This window comes from Corvus kubaryi, unplaced genomic scaffold, assembly GCF_017639235.1.
Source record: "Corvus kubaryi isolate FWS band 111438036 unplaced genomic scaffold, C.kubaryi_AGA036_p1.0 split3-73, whole genome shotgun sequence".
In the NCBI taxonomy this organism is placed as follows: Eukaryota; Metazoa; Chordata; class Aves; order Passeriformes; family Corvidae; genus Corvus; species Corvus kubaryi.
The window spans coordinates 27785892-27809404 of NW_024582091.1; the positions used below are offsets into that span (position 1 = coordinate 27785892).

At 36.3% G+C, this 23513-nt stretch overlaps 1 protein-coding gene across 2 annotated transcripts in view; it reads right to left on the reverse strand.

Annotated features, from left to right (window-relative positions):
* HDAC2 (histone deacetylase 2) overlaps positions 1-23513 on the reverse strand; it is a 24136-nt gene continuing 623 nt past the window's right edge. Inside the window, exons 2-15 of one of the 2 annotated variants that reach the window (XM_042016900.1) lie at positions 17547-17601; positions 16538-16650; positions 16092-16209; positions 15105-15179; positions 14665-14803; positions 12760-12901; positions 8330-8422; positions 8123-8231; positions 6545-6685; positions 4570-4678; positions 2392-2522; positions 1351-1506; positions 594-651; positions 1-383 (exon numbers count right to left, since the gene is read on the reverse strand). In XM_042016900.1, the coding sequence (XP_041872834.1) occupies positions 353-383; positions 594-651; positions 1351-1506; positions 2392-2522; positions 4570-4678; positions 6545-6685; positions 8123-8231; positions 8330-8422; positions 12760-12901; positions 14665-14803; positions 15105-15179; positions 16092-16209; positions 16538-16612 (1377 nt within the window). In that variant the 5' untranslated portion in view covers positions 16613-16650; positions 17547-17601 and the 3' untranslated portion in view covers positions 1-352. The remainder of the gene's footprint in view (positions 384-593; positions 652-1350; positions 1507-2391; positions 2523-4569; positions 4679-6544; positions 6686-8122; positions 8232-8329; positions 8423-12759; positions 12902-14664; positions 14804-15104; positions 15180-16091; positions 16210-16537; positions 16651-17546; positions 17602-23513) is intronic. The other variant, XM_042016899.1, reaches the window with a different exon arrangement.

Here is a 23513-nt window from a genome sequence, read left to right on the forward strand (position 1 = left end):
TACAATTTTTTTTTTTTTTAATAAAGATAAAATTACAAAAAAGGTAAAATCAGCTCAGGAAAGGCGAATTACTTTAATAGATCAGTTTAGACATTTAACATAATAACTCACATCCATTTTTAAATACTATTACATAAAGCATGGTGAAGAAAGGAATTTCTGCCTCATAATTAGAAAACTCACAATACGACTTGCCAAAAAACAGAACAAAGCCATTTGAAAATAAATACAGTCCATGCCAAATAGTACAAAATGAAATCAGCAGTCTCTCTCCATACGAAAACTTTTCTCCTTTTAGGTATTCTTCGACTCTAGTATTATGTTCTGCAACTGATGAGAGGCTATCTTTTGTTCAAGGGTTGCTGAGCTGTTCTGATTTTGCTCTGTACAAAGGCAAAAACAAACTGGTAAGTTGTTTTATTTTTTTTATTAACTGGTTTAGAAATGCAATTTTGAATTTCTAGTCATGATTCTAAAATATTCAGTATTATGAGCAACTGAAAATGATCTCCACAGAACTGAAAAGTATTATACAGTACTGACTTAACAAACACTCTCCAAAAAGATGACATTATTAATTAATTAGTGTTTACCCTTTGGCGTCTGTCTTTTCACCACTGCTGTCCTTGGCTTTATCCTCCTCCTTGACATCTGAAAAATCACAAGATTTTACATTTACCAAAAGATGGAAAAAAAGCCTTAAAATACTTAAGAAGTAAAGAGCACAACCAAGTTTATTCTTTTGTATGTATTTCTAGCCAGGGGAAACTGGCTTTTAGAAGAAGTCACTAGTTACATATTAAAGTACAATGTTACATGCATCCATCCAAAGGAGCAATCTGGGCACAATGGCAAGTGATTCAGAATGCCTCAAGGCAAGGTCTCTTCTTGACTGGCCATAATGACGGCATGCAGTAATGAGACCTGGAGTTCCCCTAAGCTTGAGATGCATCCAGTTCTTAGAAAAATCAAGAGTCCTTGGAATTACACTGTCCCCAGAACCCTATCCGGTTTCTGTTTCAGAGAAAACTAGTTGGCTCACCCCACAAAAGCAAACAGGAACAAAAGTTTTGCCCAACGTGTATTTTTTCATCGCTATTTCATTAAGTCATACAAATCCCTGGCTCTAAGACTTCAAGCTTGTGGGGAAGAAACAATAACCCTTGCCTGAAAACATTTTACTAGTCTGAATAGCTGTATCTTGAGTTTAAAACAGATTATTTGAATATGATGGAAATAAATACATCATCTCAACAACTAATTAACTCTTAACAGATAAAACATCTGTCTCCTGGTGGGACTGATGTTTGCAGTTCTAAAATATAGGACGAAATCACACCACAATCCTACCTGCTTTTTTGTCCTCAGTCTCTTTTTTGTCTTCCTCTATCCTGGCTTTCTTTGCTCCTTTCTTATGATCTGCAACATTTCGTCGTCCACCTTCCCCTTCATCTTCAGAATCTGAAAATTCTTCATCACAGGCTATGCGTTTATCAGATGCTCGAACTAGGATTCAGATTTAAGATATTAATTAATCAAAAAGTCCAACTACAATAGCCCTAATAAAAAAAGAACTATCAAATTAAGAATGAGTAGTAATATACTATAATCATTTAATGCTGACAAACTAAATTACAGTTAAAAACACTTATCTTTCAAGATATTCTGGGATGCACATAATAACTTCCAAAGAATAGCTTTGCAGAAACACAGGGGGAGAGTGGGAATATTTTAACCATGTATCAAGTAAAACATCAAATACTGAAAACTAAATCACAGGAGAAAAAAGAATGGTTTCAACAGTTCAGAAAATGGATAGTGCACTAATAAGAGGTTATGGAATCATTCTAATCACCATCAAAAAAGACTAAAGGTAGCAGGGAAACTCTTGGCTATAGCTGAAGAACACCTCAAAGCTCATGGAAGGGTTATGGTTATAAAGTTAAGGGTAATGTCACAAGTATAGAAAATCTCTGCCTCATAACAAAAAAGCAAATAAAAGACCTTTTTTTCCCCTTAAACACTGTATCTCACTTTACCTCAAAGGGAAACATAGTTTCTGTCTTTTGTTAGTCACCAAAAAAGTAAAGCTCCTTTGGTTAAAATTCATGAAGTCTTCTGAAGTATCTATTATAGATTTGAAACAGCAAGGCTGATCCATAAGATGCAAAACCACACGCTGTTCCAGCACTTCATTAGACCCTTTAAGAGGCTCAAATGTGCACATAGATGCCACCTTAAAAACATCAAAAGTGGCAGACCAGAAGTAAAATTTATTCAGGAAACAAAAGTGCCAGTCTTCTAATACTGCACACTATTACAACTAAGGTTGTGAACAATGAAATCCAATATGACTATGGACATGTTCTATCATGAAAAGGTATTTCTTACTAGAAATGCGTTTGTCTGGATCCTCTCCATCCTCATCTCCACTGTCTTCATGAACAGCATCTTCAGGAATGGCCTGCATCTGTACACCAGGTGCGTGAGGTAACATGCGCAAGTTCTCAAATAAGCGTTGCCTGCGAGTAACAGACAACAAAAGTTATTACTACACAGAAGTAGCACTTCCTTGGATTTTTTATGAAGTTCTGAACTCTGCATACAAAGTTAACCTGGCTTTGCTTTAGAGTCAGTTTCATTTTTCAATTAAAAAAAATAGCATGCCAAGTTCAGGAAGTTTTCCCTCCCTATGAGATCATTAGTATCCACAGTGTACTTGAACATCATTTTCTTTGTACTTTACAAATACTTATTTCAATCAACTTCAATCTTCAATTCCCCACAGGATCAGCACAAGTACTGCCCACTTGGGCTAAACTGGTGTCAGTACTGCTCTGTTTATAATAAGCTAGATTATCAAGTTAGATAATACACTATTCTCCGGTTCCGTAGAAAGTCAGATACTTAAAAGCATGAAGACTTCCCAACTGTGTGCAGCAATGACAAAAGTAATTCATCTGGGTAAGTTTCCTTATTGGCTATTTCAGCCAACAGAAGAACAGAGACAAGTTCTGTCCTGTCTAAGCAACCTGATGCGGTGGATGACACACTTCAAAGCACCATATGCAGGAAAAGGAAAGGATACCGGGCTTCTTTTGGGACTCAAAACTATCATTCCAAAGTGTAAGTAGAAAGGCAGGCTTGGCAAGCATCAAATATTAGCATTTGCAACAATTATCTTAGCATACTTCTGCACAATTTGAAGGGCTAAAGGGCAACTGGTGCTTTTTTGGAATCCTTAAGAGTCTATGCCTCTGTCTAAATCACATGACCTGGCAAAGTAGTTATGCCATGCCAGGGAGCTCCCTAAAGCCAGGTGTCAGTGAAAACACACAATGAACTGAAGGAGGATTCTCCAAAATGATGGGTCATTGATCTTGTGGGTGCTAGTATAAGAATGTGAGATTGTTTTCTATTGACAGAGAGCAATCTGTACCTGGATTGCAGCAGTGAGTTTTGCAGCCTACTTGCACCACAAAATCTCAACAATATATATAACATACAGCAAGCAGCCTGCCAGACCACCAGCTGGAGAACTACATTACTACTGAAAAATCTTGCACAATTACATTACCAAAAAATAAGTGGGCTTTTTCTCCCACTGCACATTATTAAAAACTAGACTCCTTAAATTTAATTGTGATTGATACAGTTGTGCTATGAACACCCATCACAGTCTATATACCAATCACTTAAAAATTAGTATTTTAACAGCTTTGGTGAATTTTGCAATTTGACAGTTTTAAAGGTTATAGCAGTAGTGGCAAACTTATACATGCAATTTCACATCTTTATTCAGCTATTTTTAGTAACCAAAAGAATTCCTGTGTACCGTTAACAGCCTGTTAACGGTTCAAGCTAACCAATTACCTCCTACCAGTTCAGCAGAGAATTGATTGTGTATGCATTACTTTACCCCTGAAGTAAAGTATTTGTTTCCAATTAAAATGTCAAGATGCGAGGAGGAATAGACTAAGTATCAAGAGTAGCACAGCCTAAAAACACACAACCACCATAGCTTGTCAGTGAGCACTGCTCAAACCTTGTGGATTTGCCAAATCACAGCCACTCAATTGCCTGCACACGTACCACTGTCTTTCCACAGTTTTGGATGTTCAAGCTCATGTATGATTTTTTATTTTTGCAGCTGACAGCTACAAAGAATGACATTCCCAGTCCATGTTTAGACACAGAGCTGAGAATTAGAAATCCTAATCGTCATGGCACACCAGCTTCTTTCCTGGCAGGATAAACTTTCTGCAAAATTAGAATGGGAATCCAAGTAAAACAGTCATCTTTTCAGATGCTGGAAAAAGTAAAAATCCAAGCTGGGTCATAAATCTTCATAGTTATAGTCATGGGACTTCATAAGCATGCATTCCGTTGGAGGAAGAGACTTCCAAAAAACCCCTCTTCTGACAGAAATGAAAACATGTCAAATCTATTCTAGTACTTATTTTTAATGAACAGAGAAAGGTATACAGTTTTCAAAACTGCCAACAATTAAACCTCTGGAGAAACATGATCCACATGACCCACTTGAGAAATAAGATAATCACTACTTACTTGATCTTCTCCATATATTCTGGTGTATTCTGATTAGTCATATTTGAAGGACTAATATGAAGCTTGAAGTCTGGTCCAAAATACTCAAAGTAGTCATTGTATGGCAACTCTATAAACCAAAAGCCAAGACAACTTTGTTAACCAAAAAGATTTTAAACATTTTAAATACAACAGTAGATTTGACAGGATTTTAGTTAGAGAATCGTCAAACCTTAAACATTCAAGCAAGCAATACTTATTCATTATCTGGGCTGTTCAGTGGTTTTCCTCTAAACTATTCAATAAATGAACTTAAATCTGCTGGCAAAATACAAAGAGAAAGATCTACTGCAATTACACACTGAACAACACAGTAACAAATTTGAAAAATAATTTAAAAATATGCTTCTTCAGGAAAGAGAAGATCAACTGATGATCTCTTGTAGCTGTTTTCAAAGTTAGTCCAGTTTAAAAGGTTTAAGCAGGCATTCAAAATATTCCTTCAGGGTAAGTTTTAATACTTGTTACTAGGCTGAAAACCACAGCTAGTTCAATATCCTTGGTAGGTGCTGGACATTGATTCAGTGGTGCTGACTGGTTCAGTCTGTCTGTTTCCCTCCTTACCCCACTTTTTACATTTTCACAGGAAATGGTCCCCTAACTAGAACACTAAACCACCAAAATGAAGCTGATGAACAATACATTGCCAGGACAACAGCAGTATTTTACATTGAATATGACTGTATCTTTCCAGATAAATTAAGAGAAATATAAAAAAAAATCCACAGAACCTTTAAGAAATAAGACACTGAAATCCATTTTTAATTGTGCCCTTTGTCTTTCTTCATTTATGATTATTAAAGGATAAGTGATCTAGATAGGTGAACAGAAGGCAGACAGGAAGATGTTGCTACTGCAACATTTAGAAATACATCGATATTTCTCAGAACAGATTAAAGATGACAGGGACACAAAAAGTTGAGAGGAATATAAAAAAAATAAAAAAAACCTGTATATGTATATGTATATATGTAATCCATTGAAAGAGGCATGCTAATAGAAAAAAAAAAAGTCCCAAGAAACTGCTACTGTGTCTTCAAAAGCTTTGGCTGACAAAGAATATATGTTGACATGCAAAATGGAAAATATATATCTTGAAAGGCACATTCTAAATAGTGTTTTCTCACTGACAGCAGGATTCTGCTGAAGTCAGATGGAAACACTGAATCCACCAAGAAATACATGAATAGCAAAAGGTTATCAGCAAAGCTGCGGCTCAAGGTGCAAAATGCCAGTGGCTCATGTGCAACAAATCAGTCCAAACAGCAATTTTATATAAATGGCATTCCAAAAATATATCCAGGAGCATATTTGGCCAGAAGTAAAAGGAGTCCAGGATCTTTAGGGATCTTCCTCAGAAAAATTATTTCAGTACTCAACTATTCAAAAGCAGTCTAGTATTGTTTTTTCTGGTTTTAAATTTTAATATAGCTTGTATAGCCAAAATGGAGTGAAATGGAAGAGAAGTCAATATACTTTCACAGCTACTTTTGTCAGATAAAATGAAGAAACAGTAGTTTTGCTATGTAAAGTGGACACTTGCATAGTCAATAATTTCTTATGTACACCATGCCTGTGTTGTACAACTTACAGATCGACACTGCCACAATCAAACTGCAGTATATATTCTATCATAATGATGACATTCATATTAGAAATAATTACAAGTAAGGTTCCATAAGTTCTACCTTTTGAATTTTCAAAAAGTGATTCAGTCATTTAAAGCTTTTGCTAAGGCATAAAAAAAGGCCTAAATACTTACACTTATTTAGTGCATAAGATACTGAAAATTTACTGGCTAAATCCTAGCAATAATTTTCTTCATAGTATAGTCTAAATTGATGCATTACAGCTATCTATACAAATTCCTGCTGTTTACTTAAAATCTCCCATGATTATTTCTTAATAAAATATTAGTTTGAATATTAATATTTACCATTAGGAATTTCACAATCTAAGGCAACAGCAGTTTCATATGTCCAGCATCGAGCAACATTACGAATTGTGTAGCCTCCTCCTCCTAGCATCAGCAATGGCAAGTTAAAAGTCTTTACAACTTCCACACATTTAGCATGACCTGTCAAACAAAAAGAGTTGACAATATAAGCAAAATATCTATTAAATACAATATATAACAAACTATTTAATCAGACATATGCAGTCACACTTAACAAATAAGAACTGAATTGATTCAAACAGAACTGTCTCCCCCTAGAGCTAAGCACAACCTCACAGGAAGTCAAGACCTATAGATTAGAAATTTACAAAACACAACGAACATCATCCACCCCAGTCTTCAGAGACTTTGCATGATGGTCTATTGCTGTTGTTCTGAAATGATCTTAGAATGTTTAGTGTTTTGTCTCTTCATAACTGATGTCATACACAGTGACAAATTTAGGGACAATTTCTCAGTAAAATGCAATGGGGGAAGAAGGGAGAACAAAATCAGTACTCGGTCCTTTCTACTTCTAAATTTGAACCTGTATTAGAGGTTGCTAAGTCTTGCTTACAGAGTGAACTGGTGCCAAGACAGTACACACTCCAGGGAGATACAGCATACTGAAAGGCATCTGTAGGAGGCAGCAGCTCTCTTGGTTTCCAAGATATGTAAGATGGAAAAAAATCTGAGCTGTATGGGCAACTGAAGTAGCTTTGCCACCTGGTGCAAATCAAGAAAAGAACCCTGAAATACTGCAGACCCAACAGATACTATACTGCATTTTGTTGCCTACAAAACTCTAATTGTTGCATTAAAAAAAAAACAAACACAAAACCAAGAAAATCCAGAAAACTAATGATTCAAACAGCCTGGATTGAAGACTTAGCAAAAGTTCGCTATACATTTAATATTTTACCATTTAAATAAATAATAATAAAATAGTAATAATAGCAACAGTAGCAGTTATGCTATTTGCTAAATTAACATCCCAAACTAGAGAATCACAAATTCAGGTAGCAACTTAAGTAATACTGAAATTAATTAATTCTATGAAAATTAATAAAAATTAGTGTTAACATATGGCTCAGTATAACAAACACCGCTATAAATTTAACAATGCAGTGAGTATTCTCATTTCAATAATACCTATTTTACACCCAACAAGGTGTTTGATGTTTAACATCTGTAGTCCTATTAAGTGGACTGCTAACTAGGTTTTATTTTCCCATCATGGTAAGTGTTGCAGACGTCTGTTGTCCTGTCATTCCAGGACACTGCTTTAAAGCTGCAGAAAGCCTGTACATAGAAGAAAGGGAATCACTTGAGTGGCTAGGAAACACATGGAAAACCAAGCTTCTTAACTCTTTTAGACGGACAGAAAGAAAGAGGCAACTTCTGGGTTTCTTTTGGCCATCCCTGTATAGCAAAGAAAGATGTGATTAATCATAGTAATGAACAAAATCTTTGTGACTCCAGTCCTCATCATGCAAATGTCTTGAAAAACAGTATGAAGGGTAGAGGCTTCTAATAAGTAGTAAGTTACAGACAACAAACAGATACTTTTCTGTTTACCTTTAACAGTAAGATTAAAGCATCCCAGCCTGTCCCCAGACAGTGAATCTGCTCCACATTGCAATACCACAGCACTGGGCTGGTACATCTCCATTACTTTGGATATAATCTATAATCAATATAAAACAGCAAGTCATTAATTGACATAATGAAAATATGAAACTAGTAGTTTCCAGAGAGCTTAAAAACAAGAAACAAAGCACTCACTGGTTTGAATATCTGTCCATACGATTCATCATCTATACCATCCCTCATTGGAAAGTTGACAGCATAGTATTTTCCTTTTCCAGCACCAATGTCCTACAAGCAAAGATGAAAAATGTTTTAATACAAACACAGAAGCACATAGGATGGTATCATGAAAAAAAGTCTACACAAGTCTGCTGAGCTATTCTGTACCATTATACATATCTGTGAGGAATAAGAGGCAGAATTTACTTGATTCCTGTTCTCCCATAAAATCATTTTAGAGTGTAGAATTGTACACCAAGATGAAAACAGCAGTAAGTACACTCAATTTTTTAATTCAAAGATGTAAGACAAAAAGACAAATCATAACCAATCAGTTTAGTCTGGCAAAAATAGCCAAGCAAAAAAAAAAAAGTATGAAAATCAAGAAGAGCAAGGTGATATGCATGTTTTCACTGTTGCATAGAAGATTTGAACTTGAAAAGGTTTTCAAAACCACATTATTTCCCTAAACATAGGATGAGGAAGTAGTTGCAGCAAAAGGGAGAGAAGAAAAATCCAAGGGGGGCCAATTACGGTGCCCTTGAAGAAACTGAGACTTTTTAAATGTACAAAAAAACCCCCAACAAACTTGCAAATTATTCTCAGTTCCATCAAGCGTCAAGACAGGAACTGTAGTAGTCTATCTTACCAGCTTTCCTAGACAACCTATGTATTAAGACAAAAAGTTTGTTGCAAAAAAAAAGTATATGTATATATATATATATAAAGTGAATACACCCTGAATGCAACCACTCCTATTTTGATGATCACCATAAAACCTAAAGATCTCTGCTTGACACACATTCCCATTTCTTCCCTTTATTTCATCTAACACAGATAGAAAGCAATGCAGTTCAGTGGAGCAGACGGTGAGAATTGATCTGTCCAGTATGGCTGTAAACTATTATCAAACAGCAGCACTGCAGGAAGAGCACGCACTTGGTCCAACATCCTAGAAAAACTACGAGTCATAAGTAGCATAACCCAGCAACACCAATACTGAAACTTCTCAACGCTACCTATTGAAAGGCATTGACTTTTTCCTCTTCCTGAACAAAGCCTCCTTAGCAGGGAATGCATCAGTAATGTGTTACTTCCAGTAACTAACCTTTACTGGGGGCGTGAGGGGGAATGGAGGGAGATGGGGAGGGGGCCAAATGGCCCAGTGAAGCATAGACACAATGTTAACAGTTTTTTTGCCCACAGCACATTATTAACATTTCATAGTATTGCAAGATGAGTGACACTGAAGACCCCTACTGAACTCAACTGGCTGATTTGAAGTACAAGTTATCCAGAATTTCCCAGAATGAATCATCCAGGCTTTCAGATGCTGAATTTTCTGAGGTGATCACAGAATCACAGAAGGGTCAGTACTGGAAGAAGGGACCTCTGGAGACCATCTAGTCCAACCCCCTGATAAAGCAGACTGCACAGGATCACATTCAGGTGGGCTTTCAGTATGTCCAGAGGAGACTTGACAACCTCGCTGAGTGCTTGTCACCCTCAAAGTAGTTTTTCCTCATATTCAGATGGAACTTCTTGCGTTTCAGTTTGTGCCCACTGCTCCTTATTCATCAGGCCCTATTCTTTTGACACCCACCCTTGAGATATTTGTAAGCACTGATGAGGTCCACTCTGTGTCTTTTCCCCAGGATAAATAGGGCCAACTCCATTAACCTTTACTTGTAAGAGAGATGCTCCAGTTCCCTCATCATCTTTGTTACCCTCCACTGGACTCACTCCAGTAGCTTCATGTCTCTCTTGTACTGGGGAGCCCAGAACCGGACACAGCACTCCAGATTTGGCTTTACCAGAACTGAGTAGAAGAGCAGGAGCACCTCCCTAAACCCGCTGGCAATGCTCTTTCTAATGCACCCCAGGATACTATCGGCCTTCTTGACCACAAGGGCACAGCTAGCTCATGGTTAACTTGCCCACCAGGACCCCTAGGTCTTTCTCACAGAGCTGCTTTCCAGCAGGTCGACACCTAACCTATACTGCTTCAACAGGTCATTCCTCTCCTTGTCTTGCTTTACAGATTAAAAAGAAAAACAAAAAAACCCCATTAAATTTATCTTATCCTAAAACACAGCAAAGTCAAATGTTCACACAATTTCCACCTAAACAGAGTAATTGCTTGAGCTACTCAAGCAACTTTTTTGGAACTGATGCTTGCATTAGATATAAAACCTAAAGAAACAATACAGCATTCTGGTAGCCTCCGATTCACCAACAGATCAAGCTGCCTCAAAGAACTTGAGCCACTATAGGGAACTATGGTCTCAATTGAGCTATTTGGGTGTATAAATGACGAAATTTATGCTATCATCTAAAATATGTAGAAGGTCAAATAACTTATGGAGGACACTGGAAGCTTAGACTGAACAATACATTCAGTAGAAAATGGATGAATGCTGCTAAACTAGAAAACCTCAGATCAGCTGTACTGATGTAGCTGCCATCACATCATCATTTGACACATAATTTGTTCCTGCATCAAATAAATGTAACCTGATCAGCAAACTAGATCAACTAACTAAAGAATTACAGAAACAAGCTGTAACACAGCCCACTGACAAGAACAAAGGGAAGATTTGGCTGTTGAAATTGGAAAAATACCCATCAATGGCAGGTCAAGTTAGGCAGAAGGAAGCAGCACAATACTGGCCTCCAGAAGGAACACTGACTTTTCAGAGAATTAGATCTTCATTTAGTTCAATTAGCTTTGCAATCTCTGGAGACAGGAAAAATCTCTATGGGGATGCAATAATTGCAATAAAGCCTGCTAAAGTCTGTATGCAGATAATGCTCATTTCAAAATCCTAACTAGCAGCTCAGAAAAAAAGTTGCCATGCCTGAGATACTGTTTGTCCCTGACACTGATAAAAAAAAATAAATCCCAAAAACCATAAAATATTCTTCTATTTATTTCAACTGTGCTATCTTTTAGTTCTTTGTTCTGGGTGTGGTGAGGTGAAGAGTCCACAAACTTCTCTGTCAACGGGAAGTGCTGCTTCTAAAAGGCCAAGATATCTAACCCTTTCAAAAAAAAAAAAGAAAAAAGAAAAATATTCTAGCCAAATTCAGCAACAACAGCTTGTCATGATAAACATCCTGGTCTGAGCTGCTTTTAGTTTGAAGCACCACTACCACCTTGTGGCCAGTCAAGTTAAATCACACAGATAAAAACTAATCTGATTTCTTCCTAAATCAACTTAGAACACAGTTTAACAGAATCTAACCACCATAATAACATTCAGCTCCAACAACCACGCTGAAATGAATGCTTTGCACCTCACTGCTCAACTTTCACTTACTCCTGTGCCCTCTGGGTATCATCAGTAGACTGGGAAACATGCTTTTCAGGAGTATTAGCCTGAACACAAATACTTGTATCTCATGAATCAATTTAAACATATTAGAAAAACAGTGAACTTTTTCCCAGCACCGCATTTTTGTAGGCCACGTTGTTAGAAGTGTTTACTATTTTTTAAAAAAGTTTCTAACTGTATGCACAGACTAATGAGCAAAGTTGCTAACACCAGAGGAATGACATATCCTGGGAGTGTCTCTGATAAAAGAGGTTTCATTTATGAGTTTGAAGCTAGGAATACATTAATCCTAATACTTGTAATACTCTTTCGAGCTGTGAAGTGGAACAATTTCCTGTTCTAACAGACAAGAGTCTAACATGAGGAATGACTAACTTAAAATTAATATGAAGGGCCAGGAAACTTGGTTTCTATTCTCAGCTTTGCCAGAGGTTCCACAACAGCTTTAGTGATAATTCCTCATGGGCAAATGCTCCCTGCCTCAGGTCAGCTGTAATGCTCAGTACATAATTGCCTATGGGGCAGGCTGAAGTTCTTAGGCAGTGAGCATCATGAGAACTCAAAACACACTTCATGACAGAAGAAATATTCCAAAAATGAGTCAACTGTATTACTAGGCAAATAGAACACAGTAAATTCAAATTGTAACTTAAGCTTTGTGACTGTTAAAGGGTGATCTGCAAACAGCTACTTTTCACCGTAAGTGCAGAATTGAAATGTACAGATAATTATAAATATACCATACTGTCTTCTTAGAGCCATCTCCAAAATCTGCGTGAATTAAACTAATTATATTTGAACAAAGATTTCAGCCTATTTATCCAGAAGTGAAGGTGTTAATTTCATGTAGAAGTGAATAATTTAGCTCCCCACTATCCTGTATTATTTTTTCCTAAGATTCCTCAACTAATCTATCACTCCAGGCTAATATTTTTTATGAAAACTTACTGTTGTATACCACTATTGGACATAGTACAATATTGGACTTGTAGCCTAGTGCAAAAACAGTATCTACAAGGAAGACAGTAAGAGGGAATTTATCACCTAATGAAATTTCATGTCCAACCTTACCCTAAGGTCCCCTGTGCCTGGAAAATATTCACCATACTTATGGAATGATACTGTCATGACACGATCTGTAGTATAAAACGCTTCTTCAACACCATCACCATGATGGATATCAATATCAATATACAACACTCTTTGGTGATACCTAGAAAGAACACATAATAAATTATCATTATATGTTATATTCATAATATACTGATAGCAAACAAGAAAAACACTAACAAAAAAAACCCCAAACACACACTAAAATTCAAGATTGTGATCACTGCGATGACTTTGGTTGATGTGACCATATGCTCTTAGAATTCTCAGTACACTTTGAATAACATTAATAAATTTATCTTCATCAAAGTAAGTAATTTATTTAGTATTTACCCTAAACTGTCTCACTCTGTAGAAGCTATACCTCGTGCTTCTGCTCACATCACTTTGTTGTTCACATCTTCTAAATTCACCCCTTTCATTCACCGCAAGGCCTTCCTTTCTGCCTTCTCAGTAATTACCAACATGGTCTGTGTTCCATTAGTTTGCAAAAAATAAATAACTTATTTTCCATGACTTTTCTTTTTCACCTCTCCAGCTTGTAAAGAAAGGTACATTGTTGGTTTCAAATGTATTGCAATTTACATTTGCATAAATTTATTACACTACTGTTTATAATCTTCTTAAATACTGCAAATTTCAGGACAGTTTGAGATGGATAAAGAAACCAGTGATTTGAAGTCTTAGAGCACTAGAAACAGTAAGTATCCCTTAAATTTTATGTTTTCCCATAAAGAACAAAGTCCGTCATCGAAGACGCACTTTCGTCATGCTTTACGGAGTACTGAGAGTGTAAGCAGCCATAATTTCAGGGACAGTTTCTCAGTTACACAACCCATAACAATTTGCAAGACTCCTTCCTTCACACGCACGTTAAGCTAAAAACTTCAAGATTGGACCACAGAAAGTCATGTGTCGTAGACTACAGAGACAGCTCCTGAATATACAGTGCACATTAAAATGAGCATCTTAATATGTTAATACCGACTATTCCTAGTGTCTTTAGAAACATTTTCTATCTCTAGACTTCCAGATTACAGCTACTTCCCTCGTTCCTCACCAGCAAAATCAGCTGACCCCTCATAAGAGTCAAATACCTAGAATATTTTTTCTAATAAATGAGATTAATGTGCTGTTAGTAGGGATACAGTCCTCTGAAGCAGTAAAAGCAACACTCAGGACTTGAAATTTTAGTGAAGCATTACTGTTTGAAGTTAATTATATGATCACTTTTTCATTACTCCTCATTTTTTATTTTACAGACACAGCAGCACAGCTGTTATTTCATCATTTATTAAAACCAGCCACATTAACTCCTGTAATAATCCAAGGAAGCTCAGTGCATGATCTTCCCTGAATATTCCTGTTTGGTTCAGTATCAAGTCAAATGATAGGAAACAAGAAGGCATATAGTGAAACCAAATGGGTGTAAGCTTATGAGTAAAATGACTGCCCTAAGGGGTCAGGGTAGCGATCATTCTAGCCCACTGTTCTGTCCCCATGCATAGCAAAGGGAGACATTACAGAAATATTTACAGAAAGCAAGTAAGCCTGTCCATTTTCTGAAGTCTGCCACTCTATCCTTCCCCACCATCTAGAATTACAGCCTACAGCATTTTACGGGGTGCATTGCTGCTTGGATCTATCTTCTATTAGTTATGTTTTCAGCTTGCCTGTATTTTAGTTTGAATGTCTTGCTGAAGCCAAACTAGGTAGAGTTTGGAGCTTTCTTAATTGAAACTGTAAAAGTTCAACATGGGCTATGAAAACTCACTGAAATAGTAACTACAATCCATATTTTCAAACATTTAAATACTTAAATTTGACACTTTCTGTAATTTTAACTTGTGCCTGTCACAAACTTACTTAAGTAACTCAAGGATGGCAAGCACGATATCATTGACATAACAGAAACCAGATGCCTCCGATTTCTTGGCATGGTGGAGTCCTCCAGCCCAATTGACAGCCATGTCTGTTTGCTGTCTGTTCAATTTTACTGCCCCAGCTGTAAAAAGACACACAGAAGAATGAAAGCAAATGGAGTCAGAAATTTCTGATGGCCTTTAAATCTGTTACATGAAATCATATTTTATTTTTTAAATAAGCTGATTTAGAACAGATCTCTTACCAATACTGAGATACTTTATACATCTCATATTTTAGTCTGTAACTGATATATGATTATTTTTTAAAATATATAAAAAACCCTTATATTTACTTCATTTTTAAATGCACTATCAAAATTTTAAGTTGCTGATACAAACCTACTAAAGCTATAAAATAGTTGGCAAACAACATATACTTACCAACAGAGCCTCCAGTTGACAGCTGACAAAACTCAAACAGGCCATCAAATACAGGACAATCTTCTCCAACATTAACTGTATAAGAAACATATTATTTTTTAAAAATACCATTCCAACAGCATCTATACACACATGAATAACACTTACAGATGCATAGTTCATTCAGCATTTTAACTACTTATTCCTCATCTTATTTGTCAGGCTAATTTAAACACTGAAAACAACGTAGAGTCCTAATAGTATAAGATAATTCCAACCTAATCTTTTTTTTCCTTTTCTTTTTTTAATTCTTTTTAGTTTTCATTGGAAGATTTGTCTCCTCATTTGAAGAAGTTCAATCATTTCTAGATTTTTGAAGAACTGCTGATTAACATAGGTCATGTTAAGAAATGTAGAATTACTTAGAAAAATAATTTGCTGACAATAAGGCATCATAAAGTGGTTACAATACTGCCTTTAAAATTGATATAATAGCTGTAAAACTGCATTCCTAACAGTACTTTGAGCTTATACCTAAAATTAAAGGAATAAATTAATAATAGAAAGGGTGAACAGTCAATGATGTACAATTTTTACTATCTCCCTCCAAAAAGAATGAGCGAGTTCTTTTCTTGACTTAAATGAATTTTCACACATTGGTTTTTACTTATCTAGTATTCAAAAAAGCCATTTTTTTACAAAGATTTCAAGGCACTTTCACAAACACTTCACAATCTGCGCACTAAAGCCTTATTATTAGCAGCAGTATTTCACATCTAGAATACACCCTGCGAAAGAAAAGGCAAAAATCCTTACTTATGCATGAAGAACACTTTTGTCAAGATGACTGCTTTTAATGGAGAAGTCCAAAATAGTGTAGCTAAAGGCAGGCACATGCTACTCTTGTTACAGTACTTCTCTAACCTCTGTATTGGTGAATCCAGAGCTTCAAACAATGCTAGCCATCAAAGCATGTACGCATAGACTTAGCCTGACGTTGGCACTTACATCTCTGCATTTGCTTGCTGTACTCAGACATATTGTCAGGCCTTATTGATCGGAGAAATTTGATGTATTCATCACTATGGTACTTGGTCATTTCCTCAGCAGTTGCTTTGTGGGGTCGCTGATAACAAGAACAAGTTAAAGAAATAATCAAAGTGCTTTGCAAAATCCGCTAACAATGTGTTAAAACAGACAACTTGAAAGAAATCCCAGCTCCTTTGAAGGGAAAATAGCGAAAGGAAAGCAATAGTGGTGTTTCACATAAAGCAAGGGCTACTCTGTTGTGATATACAACTGCATTAAATACTGCTTCAGTTCTAAGTAAAAGACACTGTTTAAGTATTCCCTGTTTTCACTTCCACCTCTCTTCATATATTTGTGTGACAATACTTAAAACCCTTAAAAATAACTTAAAATGCTTCAGTGGATATTCTATTACCTATACTTACATAAATTTCCATTTTTCTGTATAAGCCATAGTTTAGCAGCAAGTTGTGAGTCATTCGGATCCTGTGAGGTTTCATTGGATGCCCTTGTCCATAGTAATAGTTTCCAATATCACCTGTCAGTAATACACAAAAGAATAGCTATTCATATTACAAAACAAGTTTCATTGCCACTTAATCATTCTCAGAAGATGAGTAAACAGGTATGATTCCAGAAAACAAACAAACCCCACAAAGGGAGTACTGCCTACTTCAAAAAGAATACAAGGGAAACAAACTGTTGTATGTCAGAAACAGAGGGGAAAAAAAAGAAGTCAAATCTTTTACTACAAGCAGACAGTAGTGGGAGAGCTAAGATAATTATAAGACATGGTTTCAGATCAAGAGTGAAATTCTGGCCCAACAATGGGCCAGAACTGAACAATAAAATGGGAAACAACTGGAATTAAGAGGAGACACTGCTGATGACATTGCCACATAGTATCACAACAGAGGCTGTAGTAAAACCTACCATTTTGCATGAGTTGACTTTACCATCCTCAGCCTGCCCTTAACTACTAACCCTAACTGTTACATCCAGAAGTTAGCTCCAGATCCATTGTGGCAACCACATGCACAAACACTCCCCAGACACCTGCTGCTGGAAATCCACAGTAGTTTAACAAGAACCTTATAATCCAGATTAGCCTCTGTTAAATTAGAGACCAACTAGGCACACAATTAAGATAACAAATTTGACACTCATTTCCAAGGAAGGAACAGCTGCTATCATGGGCTAGTAGTAAATTTTCTGCTGAGCTCAGTTATTGACAGAACACACACAACCCCACTTTAAGCACTGACATTCCCGACATATGAACCATTTTACACAACTGTTTCTGGAAACATAAACAAGCCTAAAAGTTATGTTCAGTTGTCAATGGCTTTCAGCTGGAAATTTCTATAACAACTCTTCATAATAGCACCTCTTTTCTTTTTGACCCAATTTCCCGATAGGATTACTGAACTTTACCTTCTTGAACTTTTTACTTTTCTTTCACATCCTTCAACATGCTCTGCCTTGTCCACTGGGAACAAAAGAAACACTATTTTCACAATGTCATACTATTTTGTAAATTTTATCAGTCAGAGGTAAGAAGCAGCACCACTACAAAAGAGCTTTAGTTTCACCTCTTCAACATGAGCTTCATGGAGGAAGGGTAAATGTCAGCTTGCAGTAGCATCACCAACTACCAAGAAAAACAAGTATTACAGTAAGATTAAAAGTTTCAAAGCATTCTAAAATCCTTCAAGCTTTCAGTTTTCAAAGAGACAGGAGAGTAAAGACACTTAAGAAAACAGATATAACCTAATGTAACATAAGAAGATGTTTAGAAAAACTACCCTTCCAAACCTAGCTCTTAGCCATCCCATAACAATAGAAATACCAAGTTTTAACATTAAGTTAAGAATTTTGAAGAGTTTGGACCTTCTAACTTGGGTACTTAAGTGGAAAAACAGCACTTTTTTTTCAGTTATGTATTGCAAGCCTACAGGTTTGGTCACATTCAGGTCAAGAGCAAAAGCTATTAAGAGTATAAACAAACTCCTTCCTTCCAGCAAAAACATTTTCAACCACTTTACAAAAGAATACCTTATATATTTGATGGTTAGGAAAAAATCTATCATAGCTCTTTGAAACTAATGCCTAGAAGATGAAAACCAACCATTTACTAGCTCTACTTTACATTTTGAAGTTACTGTTAAGTCCCAGATTTTAAAAAATCTTCTAGCTAGTAAGAGCTTTAAACTTTGAGATTTTTAAGAAAATAATGACTATAAATAATGTGGTATTATTGAGGAAACTTCATTACAAATGCATTTGTGGCTTAAAAAATGGGTGTTTTTACCAGGTCATTTCAATTTTAACTACTTCGGCTTCTGTAGTCATCACTGACATTTTATTCAGAATGCTGACATATGGGGAAGCAGACAGTTAAGAATTATTTTATATCTTATGTAAAATGTAAAGTCTATTATTTTTCCCATATGAAATAGAGAAAAAATAAAATTAACATTTCCTAAATACACTTGTAACATATTCTTCAACACACTGCAATTAATCAACCAAACAAATTTTAACTTATGCATATTCTATATACCATACACTGCAGCATAGTTATATAAATAAATGAAGCATATTTCTTAGCTTTCTTTTTTTTTTTTTTTTTACCAGAGAAGAGAATTTTAAAAGAATTGGCACACTGGTAAATTTCATGGGGGTTTATCTGTCAAGTAGAAGATCTGTAGATGAGTATCTGGCATAAGAATATTGATCCTTCTGTATTAGAGGCCAGCAGTACTGACTAACAAGAGATATCAATATAATACACTTTAGCAACAGGCAACAGAATACCATTTATATTTTTCAGGTCTTAGCATCACCCACAAAAAAATGGTTTTGGCACTATCCTCATAAAAGAAATTCTTGAAGCATATGGTCAAAAAGTCCATTAAGTTTCAAAGTATTTGTGATGTCTGTGTAGGTCGGGGTGAGGAAGGAAAAGAGGAAAGATCCTCTTTCTTCATTACCACCTTGATTTTCAACCAACATCACAAAGGGGACCCATCACGGAGACATCATACTGTGATGGAAGCAAAGTTGTCAAAAGTCTTTCCTCTTTTACCTAGTGAAGAAGGTGGTGCACTTCCTAGTACAAACACTTCATCCACTGATCCTGAAGTTTTTGTATCTCTTTTTCATATGTTACAGACTTACTGGAGTGCTTTGGGAAGAAAAGCAAGGTGTATCAAGAGCTAGTATGTGTGAGGATAGGACACCTCACTCACTGATGGAGCTAAAAACCTCTGCACAAACCTCTGTCAGACTAACTGACTAAAAGATGTGTATAGATGAGAAATAGGTACAGTGAGGCCAAGCTCACAATACTATTACTGCAGATAGTATGTGTACTTGACTCTATACTAACTAATAAAAACGTAAATTCTTACTAATATAAAAGTAAAAATCATACAGAAATGTTAGGAGCACATTTATATCACTTACCAGTGTGGGAGCACATGGAAAGCACAAAAAAAGAGAATGTAACTGAAGGAGGAAGAGGAGGGAAAAAATGCAAAGTAGTATGTGTAGAAAGTTTGCAAATCTATTAATCTTTCACAGTGAGGCTTCAAAAACTGAAATTTACTGTTTTATACCAGTAAAAATGTCAGCTAAATGGCTCCCATTAAGAAGTAGCAACATATAATCTCTGAAATGTCGAGTCCTTAATTAAAAAGGGACAAGCCAAGTGCCCATTTAATGCTAGTAGGAGTTTACTGTCCCACACTGTTCATTATGTGATACAGATGTGATACAGAAGACCTACCTGACAACTGTTACATACTCTGTCATGTTCTGGGTTCAAATATATATATGTATATATAAAAAATTTCTTCTTAATTCATATAAGTTATATGCCAAAATGATGAGAACTACCAAATAAAATTAAACCCATGATTCCTTTGATGAGCCTAAGTTTTAGACACCCACTTCTCTGAGACTTTAGCAAGGCCTATAGATAATATTCTAATGCACAGAAAAACACAAGAGGCTACATCCCCTAAAGGAACTTTAATTCTGCTCAAAACCCCACGACTAACAAAAGCTATGTTCCCAAAAAAGTATTAGTCTCTCTAGTTACTATGACATACAGAAAAATAACACCATTAAATTTACCTATTACAAAACAGTCTTAAGTGACTGAATAAAGAGACAAGAGATGACATCTACACTTGGTTTTTGATACTTTGTAACTTGTAAATTACATTACTTTATAACTTTGAACAGATAAACTGTTATGTACATGGACCACATCCCTGCTTATTTAAAGTATAGTTACCATGAAATGATGAGGTGTTTCAGAACTGCACTATGTGAAGAAACCTAATTGCTACAATAGAAACCACATGAAAAAAATATATCTTAATAGTAGTAGTTACATTGAATTGACTTCAGCAATACTAAGGAGTGAACTCATGTAAAGTTGAATGTAAAAGAAAAGATCATCAATGGCTGATGAGTCCAATAAACAGCTATTGAAACAGGCCTAAAATTACTACACTAGTTTCTGAAGGATTGGGCATTTTGTTCTGGTTTTAAAATTATGCAGACAGTAGAAGAGTTGCAAAGATCTGACTTTCGAGCCCTGAGCAGAGGCTGGACACCATCATCATGTTTGGAAGGCACTGCACAAAGTACTGATGAATTTCCAGAAAACACTTCAGTTTAAGTTCATTTTATCTGCAGATGTAAGCTTTAATTAGAAGTACTACTTAAACAATGGCCGACTATAGTAACACACTGCCCTACGAAAACAGTTTTAGTCTCGTCTTTATGGATGGAACCAACCATACTCTGATGCAGATCTCTCAAATTTTTCATTAAGGTAGAGCCTTTTGAACACTCACACTAAATTATGCACAAACAGCAATATAAACAACACTGCTAGTGCACTGGCATGGCACAAATACACAAATTCACTGTAACCATGCTGGTGGCTGTGCGATTCTCTAGAACTGTGCTTGGCTGTACAGGAGCACAGAGCTGGAAAGACCATCTGGGGCCTGTTCTCATTGCTGTGGGCAACTCTACAACACCTTGGAAGAGCTAAACTACCTGAGCCACAATGTTGCAAAACCATGACAACAACCTGAAGATATATGGTAAGAGACTAAAATAAAAGCTACGACATCCTTCCACATCTAGCATGGTTCCAAACAGTGTTGAGGAGCACACTTTGCTAAGCTAAAGCCATACATGTATTAAGACTAGAAGTATTTATGAAAAATATTTCAAATAAGATCACGGAAGTATTTTAATTCGTATTTTAATTAGTTCCCATAGTATACTGGTTTAAATTTAAACGAAATTCCTGACCTGAGCATGATTGAAAGCAATGATGATTCTGCAAACTGGATGTGGTTGACTGTCTATTACAAGCAAACTCGAGGTAATGAAATTGAGCTTTGTTTACTCAAAGTTTAGTAGTTCCAAGTACAGTATGAAGGCTATTAAAACTGTTGATTTCCAAAAAAATCTTAATAACAATACACTCTGAGAAAGTGATAGGCTAATTCAAAAAATCAGCCTTAAATGACAATTACACCAAGTTTCACAGAAAGCATGGGGAAGTTTATTGCATGAGGAAGTTTATTGCATCTCAGAAGATAAGTGTAGATGCTTCTAAAACTATTCAAGACTTTTTAGTCTATAACTTTCAAGAAACAAAGTATAAGTATGTGTGGAGAGCCAATTATGACCTCAAAAAGGGGTAATTTACTTCAGACATGACATCCTTTTAGAGATACACCATTACCTCAGTAGTTTTTTGTTTTAGGTTATTTAAGACTTCAAACAATCCCTTTGCTGTGATTCAAAGGCTTTGCTTGTACAACAGTTACAAAATATTCAGAATTACCAGATGAACCACACAGTAGCATCAGGATATTTATTTTAGGTATTAACTTTAAAATTTCTTCTAATAACTCTATTTCCAAAAGACATGTAAAATAAGTGTTGGATTTGGCAATAAAAATAAATGAGACATCAAAAATATTCCAAAATGTTCCTGTCACATGTAAAACATTTATTTTAAGGCACAACAGATACTACTTTCTCTACATTATTAACTTCATTTATCCTAGTCTACATACGAGCTACAACTGTTTTAAGTCATTATCCTGCCACCTCCAAACTTGTACCTCTTTCGGTTTCTCCCCTCTCTTCAAAAGTATAGCTTTTTTGCTGTTAAGGGAATCTAATACTAGCATCAAGTACCAAAATCCAGTAATCACAGAAAAACAATATATCAACATCTAGTAAACTGCAGCCACTTGGCTTTATTAAAAAAAAAAAAAAGACAAAAAAAAAAAAAAAAAAAAAAAAAAAAAAAAGCAAAATGATTTAAAAAAAAAAAACCCCAAATATTTGCAGTGAGAAAGCTTCTAAACTATCACTGCTGTCTTTCTTTCAACAAGGCGAAAAGTGATTCCTCTTCTCTAGGAAAACTAAGATCCTAGCCTCACCAAAAGTATCCCTAACAGGGGCCTCCTTTCCCCTTTAGGCTGAACAAAGAACCAGTGCTAGCAACAAAGAGAAGGGGGCGGCAACCACCACTCTGCCTCCTTTAGTGTGGTTAAAAAAAAAGCCAAGACAGGCCCCACAAGATCTGCAATTTACAAAGAATGGCAGGTTTGCTACAGCAACACACCCTTTGATATCTTGAGTGAGTTTAGCCACTCATCTTCACTTCCAAAATGGTGAAAACACCAAAGGACTACAGCTGAACATCCTCAACCTCTGTTTCCTGGCTACTACCAAGACCAGCGTCAGATGCAACCGTACAAGATTGTTACAATAGGAGGCAATTTAATCAAATCTCTTAACTAATCTGTCTATCGAGCTCACTTCCCAGTACAAAAAGGGCTAAACAAACTCAAGCTCAAGAAGAAAACGAAAACTTCTTGGTGCTGTGGCCAGAGAAAACGGCAATCAAATTGCTGAAAATATGTCAAACCAAGCACAGGCTCCACATACTTTTTCGCCATGACACAACGCAGATCACAAGCCCCTGTGTCCCCACGATGCAAGTGTGCAAGCTCAGAGGGCCTGCATGCAACTCAAATTTCACTATTATTAAACACCCACGCACACAACTTTCCGCGTTTTGCAGGAAGGGAGGCTCATGGGAGCCAGACCTCTGCTCTGATCCGTGCTCCGTTTGGGGAATGGGGGAGGAGGGGGTAGAGTCCCCCTTTTCCTCCGTACCCCAGACCTCGGTACGAAAGCTCGAGGCAGGGAAAGGCCTCAGCTCAACAATCACCAGGTGCCGGAGGTACACATGGCCTGGACTTTCTTTGCAGGGGAGGAGCCAGACACAGCAGAGACTCCAACGCCTCCGTGCTCAGCGGATGGAGGGGAGTGTCTCAACTTTTTTTT